The sequence below is a fragment of the Dryobates pubescens genome, chromosome 10 (assembly GCF_014839835.1).
Source record: "Dryobates pubescens isolate bDryPub1 chromosome 10, bDryPub1.pri, whole genome shotgun sequence".
NCBI lineage: Eukaryota > Metazoa > Chordata > Aves > Piciformes > Picidae > Dryobates > Dryobates pubescens.
In genome coordinates, this window is record NC_071621.1 from 15,796,092 (window position 1) to 15,811,488 (window position 15,397).

The following is a 15,397-nucleotide window of genomic DNA, read 5'->3' on the forward strand; positions in this document are numbered from 1 at the left end:
TGAAGATGTTGTGAGGTGCCAGACTCTGGAACATCTTAGTTAGGCTTTTCCTGTACATCTCCTGACATTCTCAGCCCCCTCTGTCACTTAAGAGGGCACCTGGAAGCACCCTGAGTAGCACCTCATGTGCTGAACCCTAATTACTTTTGAAACCCTAATCACTCCCCACTCCACTTCTGCTCCTGGCTCCACCAGGGGTGTGAGTTACAGCTGACCTGGCAGCATGAGCAGAAGGAAAAAGCATGGCTGCACCTCACCAGCAGAGCTTTAACTCCTGACTGGGGACTTCACTCTTAGAGCATGATGAAGAGCTCCCACAGAAGTTACATCCATTGGTTGTTTGCTCCATGGAGCAAGACCTTGGAGTGCTGGTGGGCAGCAAGTTCTGCAGGGGACAGCAATGTGCCCTTGTGGCCAGGAGAGCCAATGGCATCCTGGGCTGCAGCAAGAGAAGTGTGGCCAGCAGGGCCAGGGAGGTTCTTCTGCCCCTCTGCTCTGCCCTGCTGAGACCACAGCTGCAATCCTGTGTCCAGTTCTGGGCTCCCCAGTGCAAGAGAGACAGAGACCTGCTGCAGAGAGTCCCAGGGAGAGCCAAGAGGATGCTTAGGGGACTTGAGCATCTGCCCTGTGAAGAGAGACTGAGAGCCCTGGGGCTGATTAGTGTGGAGAAGAGAAACCTGAGAGGAGAGCCAGGGGAGGTTCAGGCTGGATGTTAGGAAGAAGTTCTACACAGAGAGAGTGATTGCCCTTTGGAATGGGCTGCCTGGGGAGGTGGTGGAGTCACCATCACTGGAGGTGTTCAGGAGGAGACTTGATGGGGTGCTTGGTGCCGTGGGTTAGTTGATTAGGTGGTGTTGGATTGGTTTGATGGGTTGGACGCGATGATCTTGAAGGTCTCTTCCAACCTGGTGTATTCTATGTATTCTATGTATCTGACCAATATCTATCCATATCTGAGGGGTGGGTGTCAAGTGGAGGGGGCCAAGCTTTCTTGGGTGGTGTGCAATGACAGGACAAGGGCCAATGGATACAAACTTGAACACAGAAGGTTTCAGCTCCACATGAGGAGAAACTTTGGTGTGAGGGTGCCAGAGCCCTGGAGCAGGCTGCCCAGAGAGGTTGTGGAGTCTCCTTCTCTGGAGGCTTTCCAAAGCCACCTGAATGCCTTCCTGTGCAGACTCCTCTGGGAGATGCTGCTCTGGCAGGGGTGTTGGAGTGGATGATCTCTGGAGGTCCCTTCCAACCTCTAATGTTCTGAGGCACTGTGATAATAATGGTGATGACAAACCTTGTATGAATAAACCACTTTGCAGGTGAGAGGATAGTTCCGTAGAGTACCAGAGGGACTGGAACTGCTGTCATCAAACACATCCATGCTGTCTTCAAACTCTTCCCCTTCTTCCTTCTCTGCATCAGCATTGATCTAGGAAAGCAAAGACAAGGGGGGATCACACCAGGAGATCAAAGTAAGTGGAGAAATAACAACAGGAATGAATTGATCAATGTTCTTCAGTGCTGCTGTTTATGACTTACAGTTATTGAAACTGGACAAAAAAAACCTCCAAGTGAGTGCTCATTGGGTGCTGAGAGGTGAGAAGCTGGAGGTGAGCCAGCACTGAGCACTGCCAGCCCAGAGCCAGCCCTGTGCTGGGCTGATCCCCAGCAGTGTGGGCAGCAGGGGCAGGGAGGGGATTCTGCCCCTCTGCTGTGCTCTGCTCAGACCCCACCTGCAGTGCTGGGGCAGCTCTGGAGGCCTCAGCTCAGCACAGGCAGGGACCTGCTGGAGCAGGGCCAGAGGAGGCCACAGCCATGCTGGGAAGGCTGGAAGCCCTCTGCTTTGAGGCCAAGCTGAGAGAACTGCAAGTGTTCAGCCTAAAAAGAAGGCTCCAGGGAGACCTTCTGTGAGCTTTCAGTACTTAGAGGGGGTCTACAAGAAAGATGGGGAGGGACAGTTTAGCAGAGCTTGTGATGATAGGCAAGAGGTGATGGTTTTAAACTCAAAGAGGGGGATTCAGACTGGAGAGAAGCAGAAATGCTTGATACTGAGGACAGTCAGACCCTGTCCCAGGTTGCCCAGAGAGGTGGGAGGTGCCCCATCCTCAGAACCATGGCAGGTCAGGTTGTTTGGGACTCTGAGCAACCTGCCCTAGCTGCAGCTGTCCACAGAATACCTTGAGAGGTCCCTTCCAACCCAAACCAGTCTGGGATTTTTGAATACTCAAGGCAGGATTCTCCAATACCATCAGGAAAGGAATCATCTAAGCAGGCACACAGAGGGATAGCCAACAACAAGAGCTGTGACCACATTATATCCTGGCTTCCCTCAGCTCTGTCTCCTCAGCCAAGCACAGGGGCCTGGACTTTACAGTAGGAGATTTTGGGAGCTCCACATACGCTGTGAAACAGTGACTCATGGTCTTTGGAGAGGGGATTTTAGAGGCATAGCAAAGAGTTTAGTGGGAAAAGAAAAAGAGGAAGAGTCACTTTGTGAGAACTTAGAGGGCTAAAAGATTGCTGGGCCTGTGAGCAGGAGTCACAGAATGAAGCTGCAGTGGAAATGCAGGAAGCTGCAATGATCTGATGAAAGAATCAGGCTCCCAGCTGCTGTGTCCTCCAGGAGGGAGCTGCTGCAGTTGGCAGAGAGATTGAAAGCTCTTGCAAGAAAGGAAGGATTTAAAACTGTCTAGGAAAGATGAAATGTGAAGTTGGACATCAGGAGAAATTCCTTTCCTGGTCTGCTGAGGAGCAGCTGAGGGAACTGGGATGGTTTAGCCTGGAGAAGAGGAGGCTGAGGGGAGACCTCATTGCTCTCTACAACTTCCTGAAGGGAGGTTGCAGTGAGGAGGGGGTTGGCCTCTTCTCCCTTCTATCAGGTGATAGAAGGAGAGGAAATGGCCTGAAATTGTCCCAGGGGAGGGTTAGGTTGGAGATGACAAATTTCATTGCTGCCAGAGTGGTCAGGGATTGGCAGAGGCTGCCCAGGGAGGTGGAGGAGTCCCCATCCCCAGAGGTGTTCAAGAAACCTGTGGCCATGGCACTTTGGGGCCATGGTTTGATGGCCATGGTGGTGCTGGGCTGAAGGTTGGACTCAATGATCTTTTCCAAAGTCATTTCCAACCTTACTGAGTCCATGATTCTGTCCTGCCCTTTGCTGCATATGGCCAGTGCCCCAGCAGCCCAAGCTGACATTCAGCTGACAGCCATATGGAACACCATGGAAATGAGTGCATCATGTCTAGAAAGGCTCAGACATCTGCTCCTGCTCTTCTGGCAGGGGGAGGAAAAGGAGATTTGCATTTTCAGTGTGTGTGGGCTGCTCAGACTCCTTGACTAGAAGGCACACAGAGAGCAAACAGCATTAATGAGACAGAGCTTAGCAGCTGGGCTCCTGAAGCTCAGCTCTCGTCTGGGAACACCGTGAGCACGGAGGAGATGTCTCAGCCACAGTGACACTGGATGAACAGAAAGCAAAGAGAGGAATAAAAGCAGGCAGGAAGAAGTGGATTATACATGGAAGTATTTATCTGGTTTGGAATCATTGGAGTTGGAAAAGACCTTTAGATCATGGAGTCCAACTCTTAGCCCAGCACTGCCAGATCCCCACTGAACCACAGCCCTCAGCATCACATCTCCACAGCTTTTAAATCCCTCCAGGGATGAGGACTCCACCACTGCTCTGGGCAACCTGTTCCAGGCCTTGACAACTCTTTGAGGGAAGAAGTTGTTCCTCATCTCCAACCTAAACCTCCCCTGGGGCAACTTGAGGCTGTTTCCTCTTGTCCCATCACTTGTTACTGGGGAGAAGAGCCCAACCCCCACCTGGCTCCAGCCTCCTTTCAGGGAGCTGTAGAGAGCAATGAGGTCTCCCTACAGCCTCCCCTTCTCCAGGCTCCACACCCCCAGCTCCCTCAGCTGCTCCTCCCCAGTCCTGTTCTCCAGACCCTTCCCCAGACCTGCTCCAGCCTCCCAATGTCCTTCTTGGAGTGAGGAGCCCAAAACTGAACCCAGGACTCCAGGTGTGGCCTCACCAGTGCCGAGTGCAGGGGGACAATCCCTGCCCTGCTCCTGCTGCCCACACAGTTGCTGATCCAGGTCAGGCTGCTGGTGGCCTTCTTGGCCACCTGGGCACACTGCTGTGCATGTGCAGCATATGTTGTTGCATGTCCTACACTAAAAGACATCCCCCAAAAATATATACCAGAAGCCTTTCCTTTGCTCTCTCCTCAGAAAGGTAGAGGCTTTGGCAATCACAGTGGAGACAGAAGAGAGGGCTCTGGGGAGATCCTCTGGTGGCCTTGCAGGATTTAAAGGGGCTGAGAAGGAAGCTGGGCACAGACTTTTGAGCAGGGCCTGTGGTGACAGGACAAGGGGGGATGGTCTGAAGCTAAAAGAGGGAGATTCAGACTGGGCAGGAGGAGGAAATGTTTCACACTGGGGGTGGTAAAACCCTGGCCCAGATTGCCCAAAGAACTGGGAGATGCCAAATCCCTGGAACCATTGGAGGCCGGGTTGGTTTGGGCTCTAGCTGAAGATGTCTCTGCTCACTGGAGGGGGTTTGGACTAGAAAGCCTTCAATGGTCCCTCCCACCCCATTTTGAGATCCCACCCTAACTCCTCCAAGCTGGTTGCACTGCTGCAGTAGGTTAAATGAAGACAGCAGCATCAAGGCATCAAAGCAGCTGTCTTCCTTTTAGCTCTTTGAAGGAAACCATCTCAATAGCTTTGCTGATCCAATGGTGTGGGGACAAACCCCACCAGAAAGCAAAGCTGTGCACACCAGGGGGAGGCTGCTCTGTGAACACAAAGCTCTGCCTGCTCCTGAAGGATGCAGTGAAAAATGCTGCTTGGGATTTGCTGCAGCAACTCTTCTAACCACAGGATCCCAGGATCTTAGGGGTTGGAAGGGACCTATGAAAATCATCAAGTCCAACCCCCCTGCCAGAGCAGGGCCATAAAATCCAGCACAGGTCACACAGGAACACATCCAGATGGGGCTTGGAAAGTCTCCAGAGAAGGAGACTCCACAACCTCTCTGGGCAGCCTGTTCCAGGGCTCTGGGACCCTCCCAGTGAAGAAGTTCCTCCTCATGCTGAGGTGGAACCTCCTGTGCTGGAGTTTATATCCATTGCCCCTTGTCCTATCCCAGGGCACAGCTGAGCAGAGCCTGTCCCCTCCCTCCTGACCCCCAGCCCTCAGATATTGATGAACTTATTAAATCCCCTCTCAGTCTTCTCCTCTCCAGGCTAACCACCCCCAGGGCTCTCAGCCTCTCCTCACCAGGCAGTGCTCCAGGGCCCTTCAGCAGCCTTGTAGCCCTTCCTTAGACTCCTTCCATCAGATCCCTCCTGAACTGAGGAGCCCAGAGCTGGATGCAATATTCCAGGTGTGGTCTCCCCAGGGCAGAGTAGAGGGGGAGGAGAACCTCCCTGGATCTGCTGGCCACACTCTGCTGAATGCAGGATCCCAGGATCCCATTGGCCTTCTTGGCCACCAGGGCACATTGCTGGCCCATGCAGAACTTGTTGCCCACCAGGACTCCCAGGTCCTTCTCCCCAGGGCTGCTCTCCAGCAGATCACCTCCCAGCCTGTCCTGCTGCAGTTTCTTCTTCCTTCCCAGGTGCAGGACTCTGCACTTCTCCTTGCTGACCCTCATGAGGCTCCTCTCTGCCCACCTCTCAGTCTGTCCAAGCATCATCAGTTGGGTCAGAGTGCTCAGAATTCCACCCAGGGGCTGTCCCCCTCTGGCCTGCCAAGGTCAACAGCATCTTGGTTTCTTTTTGTCCACGCAGGAGCCTACGTAAGTGTCAGAGGGGAAAACAAGGAGCAGAGTGGAGCCTCCCCCACCGTGGCATCTGCTGGCTGGCCAGGGACTAGCAGAGGGTTTGGCACCAGGGCCAAGGCTTGGCACGGCTCCTGAGGCAGAGAACAAGGTGCTGGGTGCCAGCCAAATGCACAACAGGAAGTTAAAGAGGTGGAGTACAAGAAGAAAGGGCAAAGCTCGCTGTTAGACACAGCTGTGTTACACAGCCTCAGCCGTCCTGCCTAGGAAGGAGCCGAAATGAAACTTGGCACAAGAATGCCTCTGGCATCTGGGGAACCTGAACCTTGGGCCTGCTTACTCTGATCAACCATTCTCCTGCTAAGCATGCAGAGAGGTGACTCTGACAGCTTCTACTGCCAGTCACTGCCACTGTGTCTGTGTGTGTGATGTCCTAGAAAAACATCCCAGCACTCTGTGAAGAACCAACATCCCAGCGCCCTGAAGAACATGCCCAGGGCAGCTGTGAGGGTTCCAAGCCTGGCATTGTTCAGAGCATGGCTGGATAGGGCCTTAAGCAACCTGGTCTAGTAGGAGGCATCCCTGGCCATGAGAGGGGGTTGAAACCAGATGATCTTTGAGGTCCCTTCCAACCCAACCCAATCTCTGATGCTATGATTTAAGTGAACTATTTATTCACATAGCAAAAGTCCAATATTTCATAGAACCATAGAACTGTTAGGGTGGGAAGGGACCTCAAGGACCATCCAGTTGCAACCCCTCCTGCCATGGGCAGGGACACCTCACACCAGCACAGGTTGCTCACAGCCACCTCCAGCCTGGCCTTCAAAACCTCCAGGGATGAGGCTTCCACCACCTCCCTGGGCAACCTGTGCCAGGCTCTCACCACCCTCATGGGGAAGAACTTCCTAACAGCCAATCTCAATCTACCCACTTCTAGTTTTGCTCCATCCCCCCCAGTCCTATCACTCCCTGACACCCTCAAAAGTCCCTCCCCAGCTTTCCTGTAGCCCCCTGCAGATACTGAAAGGCCACAAGAAGGTCTCCTCAGAGCCTTCTCTTCTCCAGACTGCACAACCCCAACTCTCTCAGTCTGTCTCCATAGCTGAGCAGCTCCAGCCCTCTGCTCCTCCTCATGGCCCTGCTCTGGACACCTTCCAGCACCTCCAGATCCTTCCTGGCACAGAGGCTCCAGAACTGGCCCCAGAGCTCCAGGTGTGGTCTCAGCAGAGTGGAGCAGAGGGGCAGAATCCCCTCCCTGGCCCTGCTGGCCACACTTCTCTTGCTGCAGCCCAGGCTGTGCTTGGCTCTCTGGGCTGCAAGTGCTCCCTGCTGGCTCCTGTTGAGCTTCTCCTCCCCCAGCACCCCCAAGGCCTTTTCTCCAGGGCTGCTTTTTGTGTACCTCAACTAACAGTGAGGTTAATTTGCAGGTGAAGAGTGGGAACATCTAAATCTAGGCCCAGTCTTTGAGGGAACCACCTCACCCTGCTGACAGGAACCATCAGCCTGTTTTCTAAAAGCCTGACACTGATCTTTAAGGAATTAATTTTGCCTCTCAGTTGTCCAAATGGATTTGGAAGAGAGGCTTTGCTCCCCTACATGACTCTTTAAGAGGGGATGCAGTGCCTAGGGGTTTCCCTACCTTTGGAAGAACAAAGCCCTTTCACCCAAGGGCCTGTGATAACATCATCAACTATTAATGAAACTTCCAAAGAAAGAGGAGATGGCAAATAGGTGTTCTGGGACTCAGCCAAGGTCAGACAAACCAATCTGGAGTTAACCCAGAAATGCCCTTTTTTTTGTTGTTAAGTTTTGGATAGAATCAGAGAATTGTTTTGGTTGCCAAAGCCCTTCCAGGTCTTCCAGCCCAACCATTCTCTGACTCTACCAAGGCTGGTGCCAAACCGTGGCCCTCAGCACCACAGCTCTGCAGCTCTGAAGCACCTCCAGGGATGGGGATTCAGTGACCTCCCTGAGCAGCCTGTGCCAGTCTTTGAGAACCCTTCCAGTGAAGCAGCTTCATAGAACGATAGAATTGTTTTGATTGGAAGAAGCCTCTAAGATCATTGAGTCCAACCTTCAACCCAACCCTACCATGGCCATCAAACCATGGCCCCAAGTGCCATGGCCACAGGTTACTTCAACACCTGCAGGGCTGGGGACTCCACCACCTCCCTGGGCAGCCTCTTCCAATCCCTGACCGCTCTTGCAACAACAAATTTTTCCTTATCTCCAACCTCACCCTCCCCTGGCACAATTCCAGGCCATTTCCTCTCCTGTCACTTGAGACTAGGGATGTGGCAGATGCTTCCAGATGAGGCTGGCTGCAAAGGTCTTTACCTGCTCTTCCATGCACTCCCTGAAATCACAGCATCATGGAGTCCTTGTGGTTGGGATGCACCTTCAACATCTTCCAGTCCAACCATTAACCCAGCACTGCCAGCTCGCCACTGAACCATGGCCCTCAGCACCACACCTGCACAGCTTTTCAATCCCTCCAGGGATGGGGACTCCACTCCCTCCCTGGGCAGCCTGGACCAGGCCTTGACAACCTCTTGAGGGAAGTAATTGTTCCTCACATCAACCTTAAACCCCCCCTGGTGCAACCTGAGAACACTTCCTCCTGGCCTATCACTTGTTCCTCGGGAGAAGAGCCCAACCCCCACCTCACTCCAACCTCCTTTCAGGGAGTTGTGGAGAGCAAGAAGGTCTCCCCTCAGCCTCCTCCTCTCCAAACAACCCCAGGTCCCTCAGCCACCCCTGAAGACTTTTTCTTTAGACCCTTCACCAGCTTTGTTGCCCTTCCTTAGGCATCAAATTCAGCAACATGCTTCAGGCACAACAAGCTATGAGATCTTCCCAGCTAGCTAAGAACCAACCCAACATCATCAGCTTTGGTTTGTATTCAGTATTAAGCTAGGAGCTGCTACTTCAGAACCATAGAAGTGTTGAGGTTGGAAGAGACCTTTGAGATCATCAATTCCAGCTGTTGGCTTAGAGCTTGCAGTCCCCCCACTGCTGCTAAGCCACTGCCCCTAAACCACACCCCTCAGCACCATGGTCATTAAATCATGTCCCTAAGTGAGGAAAAAGATCTTCCCAGAAAGAGCAATTGGCCATTGGGATGTGCTGCCCAGGGAGGTGGTGGAGTCACCATCCCTGGGGGTGTTCAGGAAACCTGTGGGTGACTCCACCACCTCCCTGGGCAGCACATCCCAATGGCCAATTACTCTTTCTGGGAAGAACTTTCTCCTCACCTCCAGCCTAAACTTCCCCTGGCACAGCTTGAGACTGTGTCCTCTTGTTCTAGTGCTGGTTGCCTGGGAGAAGACACCAACCCCTCCTGGCTACAACCTCCCTTCAGGTAGTTGTAGAGAGCAATGAGGTCTCCCCTGAGCCTCCTCTTCTCCAGGCTAAACAACCCCAGCTCCCTCAGCCTCTCCTCACAGGGCTGTGCTCAAGGCCTCTCCCCAGCCTCACTGCCCTTCTCTGGACACGTTCAAGTATCTCAATGTCCTGAGGAGCCCAGAACTGGACACAGCACTCAAGGTGTGGCCTAACCAGTGCTGAGTACAGGGCAGGATTGATTTCCCTGCTCCTGCTGGCCACACTATTCCTAATGCAGGCCAGGATGCCATTGGCCTTCTTGGCCACCTGGGCACACTGCTGGCTCATGTTCAGCTGCTGTCAGCCAGTACCCTCAGGTCCCTCTCTGCCTGGCAGCTCTCCAGCCACCCCAACCCCAACCTGTAGCACTGCCTGGGGTTGTTGCTCCCTCAGCTGTTCCCCGTTAAGACTTGCGTTCAAGGTTCTCCACCAGCTTAGTTGCTCTTCTAATGCTCCAGGGAAGAGGCAGATGGAGGAAAGGCGGAGTCTGAGGTGTTGGGAGCCATACCAGGTGTGAGGAGCCGTTGTTGGTGACGGAAGGCAGGCTGGCCCAGCGCTCATTTTCCAGTTCCTCCATCACTTGGTTCATCGCACTCTTGAGCCAGGTGTCCACGGACACGCCGATCTGCTTCAGGAGGTCCAGGCGAGCCTCTGCCTTCAGCTTGATGATCTGAGGGGACAGACAGGCACAAGTCACAATCTTTTACTCTTCTCAAGGCCATCTTCCAGTCCTTGACACCATTCAAAAAGGACTCTGATGGATGAGAATCATAGAACCATAGAATTGTCAGGGTTGGAAGGGACCTCAAGGATCAGCCAGTTCCAACCCCCCTGCCATGGGCAGGGACACCTCACACCACAGCAGGTTGCTCACAGCCACATCCAGCCTGGCCTTTAAAACTCTCCAGGGGTGAGGCTTCCCTTTTGAGGTCCCTTCCAGCCCCTTACATTCTGTGATTCTGTGAGACTTTAGGCTGACTCTTCATTCATGTATTGATCAGAATGGTTTGGGCTGGAGAAGATCTTTAAGATGACTGAGTCCAGCCCATTTTTGTAGTGGCTGGTGAGACTAGAATAGAATGGAATAAAAGGTTCAGGGAAGGGGAGGGGAGAGGGGAGGTTCGGAGAGGGGAGGTTTGGAGAGGTTCGGAGAGGAGAGGTTCGGTTTGGTTCGGAGAGGTTCGGAGAGGAGAGGTTCGGGAGAGGGAGAGGAGATGTTCGGAGAGGAGAGAGGAGAGAGGAGAGAGGAGAGAGGAGAGAGGAGAGAGGAGAGAGGAGAGAGGAGAGAGGAGAGAGGAGAGAGGAGAGAGGAGAGAGGAGAGAGGAGAGAGGAGAGGAGAGGAGAGGAGAGAAGAGGAGAGAAGAGAAGAGAAGAGAAGAGAAGAGAAGAGAAGAGAAGAGAAGAGAGAAGAGAAGAGAAGAGAAGAGAAGAGAAGAGAAGAGAAGAGAAGAGAAGAGAAGAGAAGAGAAGAGAAGAGAAGAGAAGAGAAGAGAAGAGAAGAGAAGAGAAGAGAAGAGAAGAGAAGAGAAGAGAAGAGAAGAGAGAAGAGAAATCAGCCAGGTTGGAAAAGACCTTCAAGATCATCAAGTCCAAGCTATCACCCAACACCATCTAACCAACACCATCAAAGTGCAAAACACTTCACAGCATTTCTAAAATCTGAAGACTTCTTCATGGGCTGCAGACCCTGGATGCCCTTTTCCAGCTGCTGCTTGAAGTGGATGTGACCCCCAAGTAAGTCCAAGGCCATGCACACAACGCCACCAACCCCCACCCCCCGAAAGGAGGCTGTTTTCCATCAGCACCTGCCAGAGATCACAGGAAGCCCATTTGTTATGGAAACAGAACATCTTAATAATTGCAGAATGAAATAAATATCACACTTGATGAGTTTGGTCTTTAAAAGCAGAAGGGAAAACGTAGGTTTCCTGACAGCTGGGTTCACTTCAGCATCCTGGCAGCGTTTCTGGCTGACAGAGCGAAGGCTTTAACAAACCCATGGCCAACCACCACCCTGAGCCAAATGAGTTAACCAGCTAAACAGAGGGAGTGGAAAGAGTAGCAAGAAGGAATGCAGAACTTGAAGGAAAGCAAAGTAGAATGCCAAGGATGACATCAAGGATTGTGTGTGTGGGGAGTGGGCAAAAAAAGGGAGGGCATTTACATTCAGTCCAGTTGGAAGAGGCTCTGAGCAACCTTCTCTAGCTGATGATGTCCCTGCTGACTGCAGGGGGCTGTAACCAGATGATCATTAAGGTCCTTTCCAGCCCAAGCAATTCTATGATTCTATGATCTGTTTCCTGGGCTGATCCCCAGCAGTGTGGGCAGCAGGGGCAGGGAGGGGATTCTGCCCCTCTGCTGTGCTCTGCTCAGACCCCACCTGCAGTGCTGGGGCAGCTCTGGAGGCCTCAGCACAGCACAGGCAGGGACCTGCTGGAGCAGGACCAGAGGAGGCCACAGCCATGGTGGAAGAAGAAAAAGAAGCTGTGAGGATGCTGAAGGGGCTGGAACATCTGTGTGGTGAGGAAAGGCTGAGCCCTGGGTCTGTTTAGTCTGGAGAGGAGAAGGATGAGAGAAGATCTGATGCCAGGCTGAGAGAGTTGGGGTTACTCATCCTGGAGAAGAGAAGGCTCCAGGGAGACCTTCTGGTGGCCTTGTAGGACTTGAAGGGGCTGAGAAGAAAGATGGGGAAGGACAATTCAGCAGGGCTGTTGTGACAGGACAAGGGCTGATGGTTTGCAACTAAAAGAGGGAGATTCAGACTAGATAGATGGAAGACATTTTTCACATTGAGTGTAGTGAGACCCTGCCCAGAGAGGTGGGAGATGCCTCATCCCTGGAACCATTCCAGGTCAGGCTGTGTGGGGCTCTGAGCAACCTGCTCTAGTTGGGGATGTCCCTGCTGGCTGCAGGGGAATTGGAACTAGATGACCTTGAAAGGTCTCTTCCAATCCAAACCATCCTGTGATTCTATGATCCTGTGGCAGATGCTCATCAGAGCACAAAAATCAAGGGATTGACTGGAAATCCTTCAGGGAGTCACTGATGGAGGCAACAACAGCAACCCCCTGAACCACCCTGGAGATTTTCCTGCATTTCCCTTCACAGCACTGTTCATTCTTGGCAAGGTACTCTGCAAGCAGCCAAGTTCCATCTTCTTTCTCACTATTACACAGGGATTAGAATCATAGAATGGTAAGGGTTGGGAAGGACATCTGGAGATCATCCAGTCCAAACTCCCTGCCAAAGCAGATCACCTAGGGCAGGTCACACAGGAACACATCCAGATGGGGCTTGAGAGTATCCAGAGGAGGAGACTCCACAACCTCTCTGGGCAGCCTGCTCCAGGGCTCCAGCACCCTCACAGCAAACAAGTTCCTCCTCATGTTGAGGTGTGACCTCCTGGGTTCCAGTTTGACTTCACTGTCCCTTGTCCTATCACAGGACTCCACTGAAAAGAGCCTGGCCCCTTCCTCTTGACACCCACCCCTCAGATAGTTATAGACACTGATCAGATCTCCTCTCATTCTTCTCCTCTCCAGACTAAACAGACCCAGGGCTCAGCCTCTCCTCACCACACTGATATTCCAGCCCCTTCAGCATCCTCACAGCTTCTTTTGGACACTCCCCAGCAGATTCCTGTCCTGGAGTCCAGAACTGGACACAATACTCCAGCTGTGTCCTCACCAGGGCAAAGTAGAGGGGGAGGGGAACCTCCCTTGAGCTGCTGGCCTTGACCTCTTCTTAATGCACCCCAGGATGCCATTGGCCTTGCTGGCCCCAAGGGGACGTTGCTGTCCTGTCCACCAGGGCTCCAAGGTCCATCTCTGTGGAGCTCCCTTTCAGCAGAAACACCTCCCTTCAGCATCATGGCTGGTACTGACAGATCAAGTTGTTGTCAGCAGTGGGAAATCAAAGAAAACCAACAAAAGCAGCTGGCTCTGAGGAAAGAACTGGAAGGAAGCAGTCTCTGCAAGAAGGCACATCCAGTGCAGCGAGGTGCAGCCAGCTGCTGCTGCCTGGGCTTTTATCTCTCTCACACATCCTTCCCAAAGACCAGAGTCTGTGTTGAGCTGAAATGCTCCTGGTATTGTTCTTGTTCTGGACATGCTGTGACACTTAACTCTTAGCTTGCTGTGAAGAAGTGCAGTCAGGATATACATCAGTGTAGAATCAGAGAACTGTTTGGGTTGGAAAGGACCTCTAAGATCGAGGCCAACCTTCAACCCAGCACCACCATGGCCATCAAACCATGGCCCCAGGTGGTCATGGCCACAGGTTTCTTGAACACTTCCAGGGATGGGGACTCCACCACCTCCCTGGGCAGCCTCTTCCAATCCCTGACCACTCTGGCAGCAAAGACATTTTTCTTCATCTCCAACCTAACCCTCCCCTGGGACAATTTCAGGCCATTTCCTCTCCTTCTATCACCTGAGAGAAGGGAGAAGAGGCCAACCCCCACCTCACTGCAACCTCCCTTCAGGTAGTTGTAGAGAGCAATGAGGTCTCCCCTCAGCCTCCTCTTCTCCAGGCTAAACCATCCCAGTTCCCTCAGCTGCTCCTCAGCAGACCAGGAAAGGAATTTCTCCTGATATCCAACTTCACATTTCATCTTTCTTAGCCAGTTTTAAATCCTTCCTTTCTTGCAAGAGCTTTCAATGTCTGCCAACTGCAGCAGCAACCTGCATCTCACTGGAACCTGCTTTCAGGGAGCTGCAGAGAGCAATGAGGTCTCCCCTCAGCCTCCTTTTCTCCAGGCTCAACACCCCCAGTTCCCTCAGCTGCTGCTCCCCAGCCCTGTTCTCCACACCCTTCCCCAGCTTTGGTGCTCTTCCCTGGACCTGCTCCAGCACCTTCATGTCTGAACTGTGATTCAGCTGAACCTCCACAGATGGATCCATCTTCATCTGAAATCTATTTGTGAATGTGAGCATAAAGGTGCTTCAAACAATGAATCTGCTTCTGAGAAGGACTGTTAGCTCCATTCAGAGGAGATGTGATGGAGATGAGTTGGTAGAGTCCAATTTAGTGTGTGAAACGTATCTCTGCACACAGAGCCTCTCCCACCTCATTAGGAATGGAAGGCTGAAGGATCAGACAGGTTTGGAGAGCATTTCCCACGGGAAAAGCCACTTAAGCCAAGTGAAATTTCCACTTCTCCGTGCAAGAGGTCTTCAGGTGAATGATTAACACATTCTGCAAACACCTTGCAGAAAGCCAAGGGAAGGAGGAACAGAGCCCAGGCTGTTAATATGCATCACACTGCTTCAGGTAGGATCCTGGAAGACACTGACTTATGAAGTTCAAAGAGGGATCCAGACACCAGCACTGACATTTAAAGGCAGATCCTTGCAACAGGATGAAGGAGAATGGACTGAAGTTGGAAGAGGGAAGGTTGAGACTGGAGATTAGGAAGAAATTCTTGACAGTGAGGGTGGGGAGACACTGGAACAGGTTGCTCAGGGAGGTTGTGGATGCCTCCTCCCTGCAGGTGCTCAAGGCCAGGTTGAATGAGGCCTTGAGCAACCTGGGCTGGTGAGAGGTGTCCCTGCCCATGGCAGGGAGGTTGGAACTGGATGAGCTTTAAGGTTCATGATCACAGTATCACAGTATCACCAAGGTTGGAAGAGACCTCAAAGATCATCAAGTCCAACCTGTCACCATAGACCTCATGACTAGACCATGGCACCAAGTGCCACATCCAATCCCCTCTTGAACCCCTCCAGGGATGGTGACTCCACCACCTCCCTGGGCAGCACATTCCAACAGCTAACAACTCTCCCAGTGAAGAACTTTCTCCTCACCTCCAGCCTAAACTTCCCCTGGTGCAGCTTGAGACTGTGTCCTCTTGTTCTGGTGCTGGTTGCCTGGGAGAAGAGACCAACCCCCACCTGGCTACAACCTCCCTTCAGGTAGTTGTAGACAGCAATGAGGTCTCCCCTGAGCCTCCTCTTCTCCAGGCTAAACAATCCCAGCTCCCTCAGCCTCTCCTCACAGGGCTGTGCTCAAGGCCTCTCCCCAGCCTTGTTGCCCTTCTCTGGACACATTCAGGAGTCTCAATGTCCTTCTTAAACTGAGAGGCCCAGAACTGGACACAGGACTCAAAGTTCCTTCCAACCCAAGCCATTCTATGCATCTATGAACTCAACTGCAGCTGCAAGCACCTTCTGAAAACTTTCTAAGTCCACATGGCCCAAAGCCCCAGCCCCCAGCTCTGTAAATATTTACCC

The 15,397-nt window shown here is 52.6% G+C and overlaps 1 protein-coding gene across 4 annotated transcripts in view; it reads right to left on the reverse strand.

Moving 5' to 3' along the window:
- Positions 1-15,397, reverse strand: part of FCHSD2 (FCH and double SH3 domains 2) — a 227,818-nt gene that overhangs the window by 11,349 nt on the left and 201,072 nt on the right. For all 4 annotated transcript variants that reach the window (XM_054164636.1, XM_054164635.1, XM_054164634.1 and 1 more), the window contains 2 exons: positions 9,675-9,836; positions 1,289-1,423 (listed from right to left, as the gene is read on the reverse strand). In XM_054164636.1, the coding sequence (XP_054020611.1) occupies positions 1,289-1,423; positions 9,675-9,836 (297 nt within the window). The remainder of the gene's footprint in view (positions 1-1,288; positions 1,424-9,674; positions 9,837-15,397) is intronic.